Below are 16,654 nucleotides of genomic sequence, written 5' to 3'. Positions count from 1 at the left end.
TATTTTTCACTGGGAACTGTGTCCTCTCTCCCCACACACATCCGACTGAATTACCAAGGGTGATATTTGACCGTTTCTTACGAAAACATTGTGTAAAATGCTATTTTAAGATCTTCACCAAAAACAAACCTTTAAGACCTCAACAGTTTAAAAAGATGCTAATTAGCCAACGTAGCTCCCGAAACTTAACCACTTTCGCTCCCGCTTGCTGTATGGCTGGACTCCCAGCTTCTGCTTAACCCGTTACCGCCGCATTAGGGCTTCACCGATCCGCCCTCTGGACTGGTGGCGGAGTTCCAGGAGGAAGAGAGGTGCTGGAAGCTCCTTTAGCACCGCAGGCCACTGAGAGATCTGAAGAAGGCACGTAAGTCACAAACAAACACGGGAACCTTGACGAGGACGGATCAGCGACGACCTTTCATCAGACCCCGGTCAGAGGCGGCCCGCAGTGCCGACGCCTGAGCGCCCCCTTCTGGTGATCTGTCAATCCGGCAGCACCTGCTTGTTGGAAAAGACCCTGATGCTGGGAAAGATGGAAGAACAAGGGGAAGGGGGCAACAGAGGGTAAGATGGTTGGCTGGCATGAGTGTGAGCAAGTTCCGGGAGCTGGTGATGGACAGGGAAGCCTGGTGTGCTGCAGCCCGTGGGGTAGCAAAGAGTCGGACCCGACGGAGCGACTGAACAGTGAAAAAGCAAGTGGCGATTGCCTGCAGCTGAGAGGGGAGCCGAGTGTCCAGGGCACCTGCCTATCTGTCGTCTGTCCCTCAGCAGTCGCTCACAAGACCACGCGGAGCCCCATGTCGTTTCTTTAATATATAATTTTATTTCTGGTTATAGAAACAAATGCTAAGAGGAAAGACAAAACTTCCCCGTCCACATACAACAATTTAATAGATAAAAGAACAGTTAAATGAAAAAAAAAAGGTAGAAATTTTAAACTTTGTTATAGCTTTAAAACATTAACGTCTGGTACAATTAGAAATCACATTCAGATCTCAACTTTTTTTTTTAAAAAGTATGGCTCCTTATTAAAAAAAAAAAATACTGTATCCCATTTGAAATGAAAATGCAGGCTGGCCTAGCTAAGGTGGGTCCCCCCTACTTGCACCCCTCCCCCCGCCCTGCCCAGGTGCTGGGGTGTATGTGTCCCTCCTGGGTGCCCCAGAGGCCAGAGCCCACACATGGATGGTGAACCACGGTAATGCGCCGTGACTTCAGCCTCGCACCAAACACGCCGCGCAGCCCAATTCCCACTCTACAGGATACCGCCACTTTTTTAAAGCACTGATGATTAAACATATTGTCTAAAAAACTTTAGACGGCCACCATGAAAAAAAAAAAAATGCACACAGACACGCCCCCTAGCAACATCCGCCCCGCTGAAAGATCTTTACAGGCTAATTGTCAGTCAGGTAAGAAACACAATCCGTGCTGGGTTTATCCCTTGCCCATGTGCACCAAGCTGCCCGGGATCTGGGTCTGAATATAAGCAAGAATTAAGGACACACTTTGGTCTCTCCTCCTCGTCCCTGTCCTAAAGCAGAAACGGAGCAGGGTCAGTCCCCCTTGACCAGGTACCCAGAAAGCCCATCCTGGAAGGAAGCTGGGAGAGGCCAGACTTAAGAATATTTGATTTTAAACCCTATTTTTACTTATTAAAAAAAATTTTTTTTGGTAACTCAGAAATTTAGAGGCTAAGGTCTTAAGAAGCCATAGGCGAGGAGGGAGGAGGGTTCAGGATGGGGAACACATGTATACCTGTGGCGGATTCATTATGATATTTGGCAAAACTAATACAATTATGTAAAGTTTAAAAATAAAATAAAATTAAAAAAAAAAACCTGCAAAAAAAAAAAAAAAAAGCATAGGCGTAGTTCCATAGCCTTTTGGCCAGTTAATTTCATGCACAAGAAATCCATTTCAGGTTCACGGGCCTCATTCCAGCTCAGCCAATATGCTCAGAATTTGGGGACAGCTCATAGCATTCCTTGGGGGTCATGGCAACAGCTTGAGAGGGGCCAGTCTTATCACTGCAGCTAAGAAAGTAAGTAAATGAGTGAAAGTCGCTCAGTTGTGTCCGACCTTGTTACCCCATGAACTTATACAGTCCACGGAATTCTCCAGGCCAGAACACTGGAGTGGGTAGCCTTTCCCTTCTCCGGGGGATCTTCCCAACCCAGGGATCAAACCCAGGTCTCCTGCATTGCAGGCGGATTCTTTACCAGCTGAGCCACCAGCAACTAAGAAAAACCTTCACATGAGCAGCATGGAATCTTTAGTGAGTGGGACCAACACGGTGGTAGCCCAGGGGGGTCACAGCGTTGAACAGCCACATCCCTCTCCGGTCTGGACTCCTCTGCACTTCTTACTGTTTTTCATGCGGAGTGAACCACCAATAAATATTTGGATGAGTCCAATGAGCCACTGATTGCAGAAAAAGGATCTCAAACAAAGAATAATGAACTAGAATTCTTCCAATTCTATTTTGACTCTTAACAGATCTGGGGCAAGAGAGTGAGAATAGCTTGGAGACCTCTTGTCTCCCTTGGAAGCAAAAGGGTGATGGAGGGTGTAACCTGAAGACCCCCTGGCTCATCAGAGCCGGGGGCGGGGGTGAGGGGTCCCACGTAGCCAGTGTTCAGCCCATCAACTAGAGAAAGAAGCCTGTCTGCTGCAGCTTCCCGCCTCCCCCTCCCCAATTGGTCTTCTCAGGAACCTGTACCAGTTGCTTCCAGCATGACACGCAGGTCCAAGGAATGAAGGAAATCCTCTGAGTAAGATTCTTCCCTGGAGGAAAAGAAAGATGCCTAGAAAGAGTCTGCAGCCCTCAGTCTTTTCTAGAACACTGAGAGAGAGGAAGAGACGCTGAACACCCTGAGGCTTGCCTACTTGAAGAAATCACCTCGGGGACCCGTGAAGACACAGCATAAACGTCCCTCCTGGTCAGCGCTGAGCCCGCAGGAGGCCTCCTGTCACCGGGCGGTGGGCAGGGTCACTGGGCGGGGCCAGGCCTGCAGCTGGGGGTGGAGGCAGGGCAAGTTTTGCAGACAATCAGACCTCTCATGGTGGCTGCTGGGACATTAACTCAGACGTGATGGGGACAGAGGGGGGTCTTGTCAAACCCAGAGACATGAACCCTTCCAACCTCTATCCTCTGCTGAGTCCCGTGTCCCCGGGGATGAGGGCAGAAGTGGATGACTCCGTGGGCTGGGGCAGAGCTGAGCCACGGCCCAAGCCCAGAGGACAGGCCTTCCACAGGGACGCCCAGACAAACCGGTGGTGCTGGGGGGGCACCGAAGACTCGGCAAGTGACCGTTCTTCTCAGCAGAAGAGCAAAACTACTTTCCCTAAACACACTCAGCCAACGAGCCCACTTTCTGTTTCCACTCAGAGCAGACGCTCGCGGTGTGTCAAACACAGTGCGCTGCAAGGCAGCTGTGACTCCGGGTGGGCCCCTTACGGTCGGATGAGGCCACCCCAGAGGCTGCGTGGTGACTGATGGCCCAGACCGGCCCTTAGACCCAGCGGGGAGCAGCTTCTGGGGGTAAGAGAAGAGGCAAGAGGCCGGGCCCGGCGGGAAGGGCGGGTCCGCGCGATGGAGACAAGCCTGGAGGAAGGGACGAGTGAGATGAGAGGAGTTCATGAAACGCATGAGAGCAGCCTGAGGGCTGAGGACAGAAGCCGCTGCTGCTCCCCTCGCCAAAGAGCCTCCCTCCTTCTGCGGCCCGTCCCCGCCTCGTAGCAGCACGTGTGAATAACATAAAGGAGGCGCGGTAAGTCACTTCACTTCTGGGCAGAGGCAACCCGGAGGGCGGCCTCGAGCGGCTGGCCGCGAGGGCGGGGCTCCCACTGGCACCGCCCCCCCCCCCCCCACCGCCGCGGGGCCTGCCTAGCAGCTCCGTCCATTCCTTCTTGCACCAAAGCCTGCGGTGCAGCTGTGAGCTTGGCGGCGCCCGAGGCCGGTTCCCCGGGGCTCGGCAGCACCCCATCCCAGACGAAGCCGTCTTGGGGCAAAGCAGAACCTGGGGCTTGGGAAGAAGACAGCTCCTTCTCCGGCCTCAACCGCCCCTCAGTCTAAACCCTAGAGGAGCCGCGGGAAGGACCCTCTTCTCTAACACACGCTCACGTTCGGTCTTTTCTTTGCCTCCAAAAAGGAAGAAACTGACCAAAGGAAAAAAGCCAAAAGTTTCTGTCTCCTCCTGAATTTCAAGGGGCCAGCGAAGGAGTTTCTGTCTAGAGACCTTGGGACGCGCCCCGGGAGCCGGGCGGCTCACTCTGACTGGTCCAGGCAGACCTTTCTTTAGGGGAAGTCAGCGCGCCAGCCAAACAAGGCCTGCTGCGACCTAAACCAGTCTCCCTCCAGGCCCAGCAGGGTCCAGATAAGCAGCCAGCAGCCTGGTGGCCCCACCAAGCCCACCCCCTCCCGCCTGAGAATCACCAATGCGTGTTGATTAGCAGCTCAGAAGTCCATTTTTCACCTTCTCCATTTGGCTTAATTCTGAAGCAGAAAAAACAACCTCCCACAAACAGCAACCGTGAAAGTGAGCCAACCTGGCGGCAGAAAGAGCCTGAGGGTCCCCTGCAGCAGAGGGAGTAGGAGGTGACGATGTCCAGCCCGGGGGCCCCCCTAGTGCTACTCCGACCTCACAGTGGATCCCAGGGGGGTGGGGGGAAGGACAGATGGTCCGAACCCCGACCACAGGCTCTGCTCGACAGCGCCAGGCGTCCCGGAGCTTCACATAGAGATGCAGGTGGCGGGCAAGGACACTCAGCATCCACCACGGGCCCGCGAGAGGGTGACCCTGGCCGGAGGGGAGGACACTCAGCGGGGTAGGGCAGGGATTTCCGTGACGCCCGCCATGCAGAGCGGCGCCCTCCTGTATCTGGCGCTGGTAAAGGGCGAGTACAGCTGGACGGGCAGGCCTGGTATCGATGGAGAGTGAGCAGCCATGACGACGGGCCCGAGCGCACCTGCCCGGCCGGCCCTCTGCGGAGTCCAGCCCCTGGGTGACCCGAGGCGGCCGTGGCCCCCACGTCAAGCCAGGTTGCCTTTTTATTTCCCAGCCTCGGGTGGGTTGGTCCATGTGCCACAACCCAGGCATGTGGAAGACCACGGCTGCCGGCTCTCCTGGCTGCTCTGGCTCCTGCAGACGGGTGTGGTGGGGGCGTGTGTGGCCCCACGGCTTGGGGGGCTCTGAGGACACCAGAGATCTTTCCGGCTACAGCAGCATCTTCCCTGGGGAGCTGCCCACTCCTGGCCTCTTGGTCTCAGGACAAGTGCTGGCGGGTACCACGGGCTCTCTGGGGAGATGACCAAAAGCCCACCCAGAGGCTCACCAGGAACCTGGAGTGGCTGGTCCCCTGAACCTGGCCCCACGGGGTCCCTTCTGCCCAGAAGGAGCTAAAAAGGCATGCGCTCGGCACGTGGCAGAGCGTCACTGAGGACACCCCGTCCCGTCTCCCTCCCAGTTCCAGCCACAGACCCCCCTCTGCTCCTTTCTCCCTGAACTACTGCCAGGATAGAACCGTGAGGGAGTCCACGGTAACACACAAAACCAAAATGCCTCGGAAGTCAGGAGAACACAGGGTCGGGCCAGGCAGAGGGGACGGGGCTGGGCGTGTCCTCTGGCCAGCCGGCCTGGCGTCTGTCTCTGGGGGAGGCGAGCTGTGGCGCAGAGGATGGTCTGTGAGCAAGAAGGCATCTGAGCAAGACCCGCGCAGCCCCAGGGCTGAGCAGCAACGTAAGAAAGAGACGATGGCCCCCAGCCCTACCCAGGACCTGCGGAGCCAGCCCAGCAGTGCCTGGATGCCCGTCTCGACCCACTCAGTCTCACGCTCTGCACTCACACCAGACGGGAAGCCATAGAGAACGCCAGGGCGGCGTGGGTGCGGAGCCGGGCACCCGTCCTCCCGTCTCTGACCTCACGGGGGCACCACGGCCACAACGTAGGATGAGGGTCAGTGGCACGGACGCACCTGGCCTGTGGGCTGAGTGGACACCAGCCTGGAGGAAGGACACTCAACACCGGTCCCCGTGGGGGGCCTGGGGACAACCTTGGCGGCGCAAGCGGCCCGCACACCTGCCCCTGCAGCTGCTATGGCGATTTGGAAGCGGGGAGCCCATGTCCGTGGGGACCCCCAGGGCAGGGCCGACACCAGGCCGGACCTAAACCACTCTTTGCAGAGACACACTGAACGTTTCCTGAGAGTGCTCTCCCGAGATGTGAAGGACCGGGGGTGCCCTGCTCTGCCCGAGGCCCCCTGAGGGCCCTTGAGCTGGCGAGGGCTGTGGGCCCAGACTGGGGCCTCTGGTGCCATGGGCCGCAGAGCCAGTTCTGGTCAGTCATGGCAGGCAGGCTGTCGGGCGGTAGAGACTCTGGCAGCTGGTGAGGAGGCTGGGCGGGCAGCCGCGGGGCCCCCGGACGTCAGAGCAGCCGGGAAACGGGGCCACTCAGCGTGACCGTTCTCCCGTGGGGGCGGCCACGTCCTTCCGACCCCAGCAACCTGGTGTGGCCGGAACGAGGGTGGACGCTGCAGGTGGGCCTCTCATCCAAACAGCTCTCTGCCTTGAGCGCCAGTCCGGGAGGCCGTCGGTCTTCCTTGAAGTTAGCAGACGGAGCGGCAAGAGTTCACTCTGTGGGGACCGATGCCGGGAAGACCCAGACACCCAGCTGTTAGAGCGTCTTTGGGTGGAAACCTCAGGAACGGGCGATCCCTTCTGTGTCTGTCTCAGGCCGTCAGTGAAGCCTCGATTCCGCCTTTTAACAAAACCGGAAACACGTGGGGCTCAAAGCCAGACCAGACCCCTCCCCTCTGTCCAGCGAACGACGACACTTTCGGTGTCACTTTAGAAGCAGCAGCGACGGGGATGGTCTGACAGCTGGCAGCTCTGCGTCTCTCTCGCCCAGGTCCTGTCTCTTACAGACAGGGCTGGTGCCGCCGGCCCGTGCTTCCATACCATCTGGGGGTGAAGGTACCCCGGGAGCCTGGCTTCTGTGCGGGGCCGGGCCGCCTGGACATGTTCCAGGAGACGCTGGGCTGCGACCTTCTTCCCACGCCCTTGGCGAAAGGCCTGGGGAGAAAAGGCGGTGCTGGCAGAGTGGAGAAGGAAACGAAGAAAAAGAATTCCAGAATCGTACAATCAGCTGTCTGAACGAGTTTATGTGTTTTTGTTTGACTCCAGATTGGGGGCAGGAGGACGGGTGTCCGGGTGCGGGCAGGTGGAGGTGTCCCGCCCGTGGGGCCCTGCACTCGGCCCACTGGGAGCTTTCCCGTCTCAGTCCCAGGGGCGGCGGGGTCAGCCGCCCTGGTCCGGCCACGGAGCTCTGTCTGGCGTGTGTCCCACTCCACCTCCACGCCACAACGTCACTCCCCGGTCCCGGGGCCCTGCGGGCCGGCGGCTGCCATCACACCGGCCTGTGCAGTCACAGTCCCCACAGGCTCCTCCACTCGGGACCTCTTGACCTCGGGCTCTCCGGTGGGGGAGGCGGAGGTGGCGGTGGGGGGCGCCGTGCTGGTGGCTGCCGCTGGCTCCTCGGGCCCTACCTCGCACACGCGTGTGACCACCACCGGTGTGGACGAGCTAGCCTGGGCCGCGAGGAGCTGCAGAGGGCTGGTGAGGGCTAGGGTGGAGAGAGAGAGAGTCACGTTGCGGAGCTGGTCGGACCAGCGCCGCCACACGAGGGCGAGGAGGGCGAGGAGACAGCTCCCCAGCACGCCGGGCACCTCCTGGTACAGCCAAGGGGCAGCTCCTGGGCACCAGCCCCTTCCGGCCCCCACCCCAGGGGGCCTCCAACCCTGTCCCCCCTCTTTCGGTTGCTTCTGTGTGGGGATCCCCTGTACACCCTGACGGCTCCCACGTCACCCCAGCGGGTCGAGCCCTGGCCTCGGGCGCCCTCGCCCCCGCCGCTTTAACTGTGCAGTGCTGAGTGCCTTCCCATCCCCTCTGACGCTGTCCCCGCAGGGTGCTCCCTCGGGGCTCCCTCGGCCTCAAATCCCAGCCCGGACACAGAGCAAGTGCTCAGGAAACTGGCCGGATGAACTGAGGAGACATGCTCGCTGAACTGACCCTGGTTGGGCTGGCGCTCAGGGCCGAGTGGGGCAGAAGGGGCCGCCCCAGGTGGGGCCTCACCGTAAGCGTTGCCGGCGAGGCTGCTTGTGGGGACGGCATGCTTGCCGTTCTGAGTGACGGCCCGGACTGGGAGGTGGTGCTGCCCCAGGGTCACTGGTGTGGCTGGCTGCAGGATGGCGACTGTGTGTCCGGGGACCCCCGGGGCCATCTGGCTGGCCACCGTCTGGATCACCCGGCTGGCAGCAGGGATGGTGGCGAGTGCGATGGTGGGCTTCTCTTCCAAGCCTGCAGGGGCGGCATGTGTCAGAGCCACGGTCACGGCCCTGCGGGGGTGCCCCTGGGTGGGGCGGGGGGCCAAGGGCCTGAAGCCGGGACACTGGGCAAAGACCTGGGTTCTTAAAAGAAAACTCCCACTGATGGAATGTTTTGAAACAAGAGAAATACAAGCCATAGGGTTTTAGGGGAAATTTTAAATACTGCATACTTTAACCAAAGCAAGTTTAATCTAAGAAAGAATGGGTATCATCTGGAATGAAACGATTTGCACTTGGAGCTATGACCTAGCTTTCTCTCACCAAAACGCACGTCTTTAGGACGGGATCAGAAGGGATGTCACTGCTGGGATGAGCCGCCTGCCATCCCTAAGACACTGCTTCATTCAGAGTGTCGGCTCCAGGGCCTCCGAAAGCACTGATGGTATTCCCAACCATCACCGCGTTAATCCTCTGTGACTCTTGACTTCTAACTCAGGACTCTGTGACTCTTTCACTCCGAAGGACATCTAAGGAGCCCTCGCTGGGGGCTCCAGTCTGAGGCCCCACACCTAGTCCAGGGGCGCCTGGAGCCCCAGCTGCTGCTTGCAGGGAGCGGCATTTCAGATGATCAGCGCTGCTTCATAGGAACGTACCCCCGGAAAACGGGAGGGTACGAGGGGTGACCCTTCAGAGACATCCCGCCCGAGATGGCCTGAGCCCCACGGCCCAGGCTGATGGCTCCACCTTGAAGACCCACGAGAGCCGGACGCGACCCCACCAAGGTGACCGTATGGTCAGCTTACCTCTCGCTTCGCCACCCAGGTCCAGCACGGCCGTGCCCGCTGCCTCGTGGGCGCCCCCCGCCGCTGCCTGGCTGGCAAGAATGTATCCGTTGGCAGAGCTGGCGGAGGTGGTGACCACCCTGAGCATGGTGACCGGGGGCGCCTGCTGCACCACGTGGATGGCGTGGCCCGAGGGCTGCTGGGCCGTCACTATGGAAGCCGGCACATAGGCTACGGGCTTGGCCACCAGGCTGGGCGGCCGGGGCGGCACGGCCACAATCACCGGCTGGGCACTGACTGGAGAGCCTGCAGAGGAGGGCTGGGTCAGCGGGGCCCCGCACACGCCCTGCTGGGGGGCTCGCGGCTCTGAGTCCCGGGACATCAGACGAGAGGGCGAGGCCGGGCTTACCAGGTGCGCTTTGGGAATAGCGGTACTCGGGAACAGAAGTTAACTTGGCCCCAAAGTCAGGGTCGTGTGGAATGGGCGAGCCCTCCCGGGACAGGCACTCTGGAGTCTGCAGGCCACTGGAACGCGGGGACATCAGCCCAGGGTGGGTGGGTGAAGCCGGGGCGCTCCTAGGAGACGGGGACACGGGACTGTGGCAGCGAGCGTGCCCGAGTGCTGCCCGACCCTGCGGCCACAGCTGGCCGCCCGCCACATGAACCACCGCCCCGTGATCCTGGGCCCGGGGAAGGCCACGACCAGCGCGTTCACCTCCGAGGGGCCTGGCCAGCCCCCCCTGGAAAGCGGCTTGTGCTTCTACATTAAGAACAGCAGTCCTGCTGGGATGGGCACCAACCTCCCCCGGGACAAACTAACACCCGGAGAGCAAAGCTCATCGTGGGAATCCGGCCGACGCCCTCTCCCTGCCTCTCGGGCCCAAGCTGGTCTCTCCGAGAAAAGGTGAGGCGGCTTCACTGGCCGCAGCCGCGGGGGTGGGGGGGCGGGGGCTCACCTGGACGACAGCGGCCCAAACGGGGTGCGGAAGCAGGAGACGCCCCGCTGCCTCCGTTTCCGGAACGCCTGCTCCACCAGCTTGGCCTCTGAAGCAGGGTCTATCCGCCAAAAGGATCCCTTCCCCGGCTCCTCCTGGGAGCGAGGGACCTTGATGAAGTAGCGGTTCAGGGAGAGGTTGTGGCGGATGGAGTTCTGTGGGCAGAGCGGGGAGTCACGGGTCATGGTGGGTGTGGCTCTGACCCGCGCAGGCCCGGCGTGGGTCAGGGCCGGAGGGGCCCTGGGCACAGAGGTGTCACAGTGGTCGTGCCTGTGAAAATTCAGCACGGGCTCATGAGCAGCCCTTCCAGAAAAGCCAGAACGTTAAGGAGAAGCCCTTGTTCAGGGGACGCCAGGTTCAGAACGTGTGCTGAGCCAACTAGAATACTGGACGAAGGTCTTATGAACCTAAACAAGAAGTCTGTGGAGAGCAGGGACGCATGTTTGCAAGGTCACAGAGGAGCGCCCCGTGCACTGAGCCTGGGGACATTTTCCCGTCTGTGGGCTCCCAGGAGGGACGACGGACTCTGGGGGTAGGGTCGGGGTCACAGTGTACGGCCCGGGGATCGGGAAGGGGCGCACCTGCCAGCCCTTGTCGGCCGTGCGGTAGTAAGGGTAATGCTTGGTGATGTGTGCGTAGATTCCGCTCAGAGTCAGCTGCCGGTCCTGCGCGGACGAGATGGCCTGCACGATGAGCTGAGCGTATGAGTATGGCGGCTTCGACTCGTCCTGGGGGTGCAGACGAGGGGGTGAGCCTGGAGAGACGCGTTTCCAATCCAGCCACCCCCCTCCAGAGAGGACACAGGTTCTCGGGGTGTCTAAGAACATCACCCCCACCTCCTCCTGGGGGTTTAGACTAGGAGGAGCCAATTCTGCCTCATGGGGGAAAGTCAGGTTTGATTCTGAAATTTCTCACCTCCTCTGCAAACTGATTTAAAGACAGCTGTCTGATGGGAACGAACTAAGACTAAGCTGGGAGGCGAGAAGCCTGACGCCCTCCCGGAAACTCTAAGGAGGCTCTGGAGCCGACCCGGCCCCGCAGACGAGACAAGGGGGGCTCGGGGAGGAGAGCAGGGACACCTGCACCCGCCGGGCACCAGCCAGTGCGCCCAGGGCTGAGACCTTGGGGCTGTCCCCTCCGGACGTGTCGGCCTGCTGCTCGGAGGCGGCCCTCGCGGCGAACTCTGCGGCCAGCTGCAGGTCGGAGGTCACGTTCTGGACGGAGCGGTAGCTGGAGGAGCCGGCCCCTCGGGGGCTAGCTGGGCAGGAGTTGGGGACACTGCGGAGAGAAAGGACATGTCCTGAGGTTTGACTCCGGACCGAGGCAGCCGCTGTCCGGCCCTACGGGACGTCCGCGCTGCACCGAGGGGGCGCGGTGCCCTCACTCGGCCACACGGGGGCGCCCGAGGGGAGGCCGCGCAGAGACACGTGCTCGGCCCGTTCCACCACCCCGAGCCCCCGGCCTCGGGCTCGCGCTCCTCTCCGGTTGGAAACTGCGCGCCTGTCCGGGGGCGGGAAGCGGCGGGGCTCCCCCTCCGAACCGCAGTGCTTTCGGTGCAAGGGCCGCCCTGCCCGCCCTGTCCCGCCCAGGGCTCCACCAACAGGCGTGGCCCGGTTGCTGCCGCTAACAAGTTGGCTGCGGTTGTCAAGCCGTGTGGAAATTTTGGTTTTGAAAATTAAAAGTATTCAGAGAAAACCGTCATAAACTCTAAAAGTGGGTCACAAATCCAGGTATGAGGTGCCCCGAGCTGGGGGCTGACCAGAGCTTGGAGGTCACCATCTCCTTCCACGCATCCCCAGCCTCCCTGCGTCCACCTCCCACCTGCAGGGGGGCCTCCCAGGCCCACTCCCCACAGCCCGCGAGGGCGTCTTCCTTCACTGTCCAAGGGACAAGACGCCCCCAACTCCCCCGTAAGTCAAGTTCATATGAAAGCCCTCCATGCCAGTTTCCTGGACACAGACGCAGAGCCTCCTCTCTGGCTGGGCTGCTGTCTCTGGCTTCCCTGCCCGGCTCCTCCAAGGTGGGGAGCCATCTGTGGCTCGTAGGAAGGGCTCAAGAGATAGTTACTGATCTCAGGGAGGGATGAAGGAAAAAGCAAAACACTGTGTCTGAGAAAAAGGGGACAGTTGATATTAATGATGAATTCCACCTCCGTCACCCACTTTGGGGTCGGGAATCCCAGCAACCCAGGTGGGAATTTTCAGGAATCAGTCCCCTCTCAACTAGACTCTGCAGATACAGAGACAGGTTAAGTCGTGCAAGTATAGACACTTTAACCAACAATAATAAACCAGCTGCTGAGAGGTAGGAAGCAGTAATAAAAACAGCTCTTTCTGAATTTCATTGTGAACCAAACATACAAAACCCAAGCTTTTAAAGTAAGGTGGGAGGGGAGGGAAAGTGTTTTACTGGTAACACGTTCACACACTCGGCATCAGGTTTCCAAACGTGTCCATCGGGGAACCAAACACCTCAGCACGTGGGGGTTCAACTCGGATGGGGGTGGGGGAGGGGGTCCTGAAGATTCTCTCCTGAAGATGCTGCAGGACCTGCCACTGCAGAGGCGCCGGGGCACCGTCTCCAGTCCCAGAGGGGTTCAGTGCCGCTCTGGACAACACCTGGTCCATGCTCTGACCACAGGCGTGAGAAGCATGCCCCAGAAACACACCAGCCCCCAGCAGACAGGTCAGGTGATGTCCATCCAGCTTGGTGGGCATGCAGGGCTCCTCTGGGAAAACCTCGCTGGCACCTGCTGTACGTGACCCACGCGGCATCCTGACTAGTGCAGACGGCAGACAGGACTCTGGGCTTGGGCTCTGGGGTCCACTGCCCGTCCCACGTCCACACTTTGTAGAACATCTCAGAAGGTTTACATCTAACCTTCCAAAGGCAAAGCCCAGAGAAAAGGCTGTCACTCCCACAGAAGTTTCCAGTGGAAACAGCAAGACTGGCTCCCCAGCGGGAGCAGAGGCGGCTTTCCACAGCGGGGGAGGCTGGCGCTGACAGCCCCTCCCCAGGGAAGCTTCCTTGGGCACAGAGCACCGTTGATGCCCAGAGGACCTGGGGGGCTTGGTCTGGAGAGCGTCTGTTCATGCGCGTGGTGGCCCCAGCCTCAATAAACCTCATTCACCTGTCTCTGCGGGCTGGCCTGGGCCCAGAGGGCTGTGCCTGGTACCCGGCCGCCCTGGGGTCACACGTCCCGGGTGGGCAGAGCTGGAGGCAGGCGAGCAGGACACCTCTGGGTGGAGAATGTGCGATTCAGAGATGACTGGAGAAATTGACCAACGCACTGAGTGTCCCCCAAGGGAGTTTCCTAGTCCAGGTCAAATCTCTTGACCATCCACAAAACAGGGAAGATCCACAGAATAAACACACAGGGCATCTCTAGAGGGTCCCTGCTGTGACACCAGGCTTGAGTAAAGAGCTGCTTGCTCCAGTGGCAACCAGTCCCAGGAGCTCAGGCTGAAGTGTGAACGGCACATGGCCACTCGGGGGACAGTAACCAACAATTGTGACATTGATCTCAGTGAGGAGGAAAAGCCAAGTCCTTTATCCAACAGGCAGGCAGTCCAATGATCTGAGACTGAGAAACCAGTGAGGAGGTGCCGAGGGGCATGAGGACCAGTGGGCGTGGCCAGCCTGCAGTAGACTCTGCTTTCTTCAGTTCAGTCGCTCAGTCATGTCCGACTCTGCGACCCCACGGACTGCAGCACGCCAGGCTTCCCTGTCCATCACCAACTCCCAGAGCTTGTTCAGACTCATATCCATCAAGTTAGTGATGCCATCCAACCATCTCATCCTCTGTCATCCCCTTCCCCGCCTTCAATCTTTCCCAGCATCAGTGTCTTTTCCAATGAGTCAGCTCTTCGCATCAGGTGGCCAAAGTATTGGAGTTTCAGCTTCAGCATCGGTCCTTCCAATGAATATTCAAGACTGATTTCCTTTAGGACTGACTGGCTGGATCTCCTTGCAGTCCAAGACTGTCAAGAGTCTTCTGCAACACCACAGTTGAAAAGCACCAATTCTTCGGCGCTCAGCTTTCTTTATGGTCCAACTCTCACATCCATACATGACCATTGGAAAAAGCACAGCTTTGACTGGACGGACCTTTGTTGGTAAAGTAATGTCTCTGCTTTTTAATATGCTGTCTAGGTTGGTCATAACTTTCCTTCCAAGGAGCAGGAGTCTTTTAATTTCATGGCTGAAGTCACCATCTGCAGTGATTCTGGAGCCTGAGAAAATAAGTCTGTCACTGTTTCCCTGTCTATTTGCCATGAAGTGATGGGACCAGATGCTATCTATGATCTTCATTTTTTGAATGCTGAATTTTAAGCCAGGTTTTTCACTCTCCTCTTTCATCAAGAGGCTCTTCAGTTCCTCTTTGCTTTCTGCCATAAGGATGTTGTCATCTGCATACATAAGATTACTGATATTTCTCCCAACAATCTTGATTCCAGCTTGTGCTTCATCCAGCGTGTCTCATGCTATACTCTGCACATAAGTTAAATAAGCAGGGTGACAATATACAGCTGTGATATACTCCTTTTCCTATTTGGAACCAGTGTGTTGTTCCATGTCTAGTTCTAACTGTTGCTTCTTGACCTGCATACAGGTTTCCCAAGGAGCAGGTCAGGTGGTCTGGTATTGCCATCTCTTGAAGAATTTTCCACAGTTTGTTGTGATCCACACAGTCAAAGGCTTTGGTGTAGTCAGTAGAGCAGAAGTAGCATGTGAGATGAGTGCAACTGTGCGGTTTGAGCATTCTTTGGCATTGCCCTTCTTTGGGAGTGGAATGAAAACTGACCTTTTCCAGCCATGTGATTGCTGCTGGGTTTTCCAAATTTGCTGGCATACTGAGTGCAGCACTTTCTCAGCATCATCTTTTAGGATTTGAAATAGCTCAATTGGAATTCCATCACCTCCACTAGCTTTGTTTGTAGTGATGCTTCCTAAGGCCCACTTGACTTCGAATTCCAGGATTTCTGGCTCTAGGTGAGTGAGCACACCATCGTGGTTATCTGGGTCGCTGAGATCTTTTTTGTATAGATTTGTGTATTCTTGCCACCTCGTCTTAATATTTTCTGCTTCTGTTAGGTGCATGTCCTTTATTGAGCCCATCTTTGCATGAAATGTTCCCTTGGTAGCTCTCATTTTCTTGAATAGATCTCTAGTCTTTCCCATTCTATTATTTTCTTCTATTTCTTTGCATTGATCAGTTAGGAAGGCTTTATCTCTCTGGAACTCTGCATTCAAATGGGTATATCTTTCCTTTTCTCCTTTGCCTTCCATTTCTCTTTTCTCATCTATTTGTAAGACTTCCTCAGACAACCATTTTGCCTTTTTGCATTTCTTCTTCTTGGGGATGGTCTTGATCACCGCCTCCTATACAATGTCACAAACCTCCGTCCATAGTTCTTCAGGCATTCTGTCTATCAGACCTAATCCCTTGAATCTATTTGTCACTTCCACTGTATAATCATAAAGGATTTGATTTAGGTCATACCTGAATGGTCTAGTGGTTTTCCCTACTTTCTTCAATTTAAGTCTGAACTTGGCAATAAGGAGTTCATGATCTGAGCCACAGTCAGCTCCCGGTCTTGTTTTTGCTGACTGTATAGAGCTTCTCCATCTCTGGCTGCAAAGAATATAATCAATCTGATTTTGGTACTGACCATCTGGTGATGTCCATGTGTAGAGCCTTCTCTTGTGTTGTTGGAAGAGGGTGTTTGCTATGACCAGTGGGTTCTCTTGGCACAACTCTGTTAGCCTTTGACCTGCTTCATTTTGTACTCTAAGGCCAAATTTGCCTGTTACTCCAGGCATCTCTTGACCTCCTACTTTGGCATTCCAGTCCCCTATGATGAAAGGGGTTATTTCTAGAAGGTCTTGTAGGTCTCTCTTTTTTCTTTTTGGTGTTAGTTCTAGAAGGTCTTGTAGGTCTTCATAGAACCGTCAGCTTCAGCTTCTTCTGCATTAGTCATTGGGTTTCTTTCTTAGGTGCACGTATTATTTTGATAAGAATAAAAAGCATGAGCGCAATTAGTACTGCCTTTCCCTGTGGGACCCGCTGAGCATGCAGCCCAGACACCCAATGGTTTTGCTGGAGAGAATGACCTCCGAGGAGCCTCGGTTTCCTCATCTGCAAAGAGCTGGATGGCAGGGGAGCGCTGAGCAGGGAACTGCGGGGCGAAGGGTGTACTGGGCACCCCGCCCTCCTCGCAGGCCTGGCAGGAACGTCAGAGCCAGCTCTTTTTTAATCGCTGTTCTTAAAATGCTGTGGCTCACGACCCTAATGAGAGTATTGTAAACAAAATAATCAAAGCTCAGGGTTTGACGGCCTCAGCATGAGCCGTTTATAGACGTTTCAGAGAGGCGACGGGCTTCCCTGATGGCTCAGCTGGTAAAGAATCCGCCTGCAATGCAGGAGACCTGGGTTCAACCCCTGGGTTGGGAAGATCCCTTGGAGAAGGGAAAGGCTACCCTCTCCAGTATTCTGGCTTGGAGAAGTCCATGGACTATACAGTCCATGGGGTTGCAAAGAACTGGACACGA

The 16,654-nt window shown here is 57.3% G+C and overlaps 1 protein-coding gene across 1 annotated transcript in view; it reads right to left on the bottom strand.

Annotated features, from left to right (window-relative positions):
• Positions 1–800: 800 nt before the first annotated feature.
• FOXK1 (forkhead box K1) overlaps positions 801–16,654 on the bottom strand; it is a 58,428-nt gene continuing 42,574 nt past the window's right edge. Inside the window, exons 3-9 of the mRNA XM_027526456.1 lie at positions 11,224–11,380; positions 10,684–10,830; positions 10,064–10,257; positions 9,517–9,683; positions 9,129–9,413; positions 8,132–8,356; positions 801–7,622 (exon numbers count right to left, since the gene is read on the bottom strand). Coding sequence (XP_027382257.1) covers positions 7,366–7,622; positions 8,132–8,356; positions 9,129–9,413; positions 9,517–9,683; positions 10,064–10,257; positions 10,684–10,830; positions 11,224–11,380 — 1,432 coding nt within the window. The 3' untranslated portion in view covers positions 801–7,365. The remainder of the gene's footprint in view (positions 7,623–8,131; positions 8,357–9,128; positions 9,414–9,516; positions 9,684–10,063; positions 10,258–10,683; positions 10,831–11,223; positions 11,381–16,654) is intronic.

The sequence above is a fragment of the Bos indicus x Bos taurus genome, chromosome 25, assembly GCF_003369695.1.
Source record: "Bos indicus x Bos taurus breed Angus x Brahman F1 hybrid chromosome 25, Bos_hybrid_MaternalHap_v2.0, whole genome shotgun sequence".
Lineage (NCBI taxonomy): Eukaryota > Metazoa > Chordata > Mammalia > Artiodactyla > Bovidae > Bos > Bos indicus x Bos taurus.
Note: the sequence above shows the minus strand (reverse complement) of the source record. Positions and strands in the feature narration are given on the sequence as shown.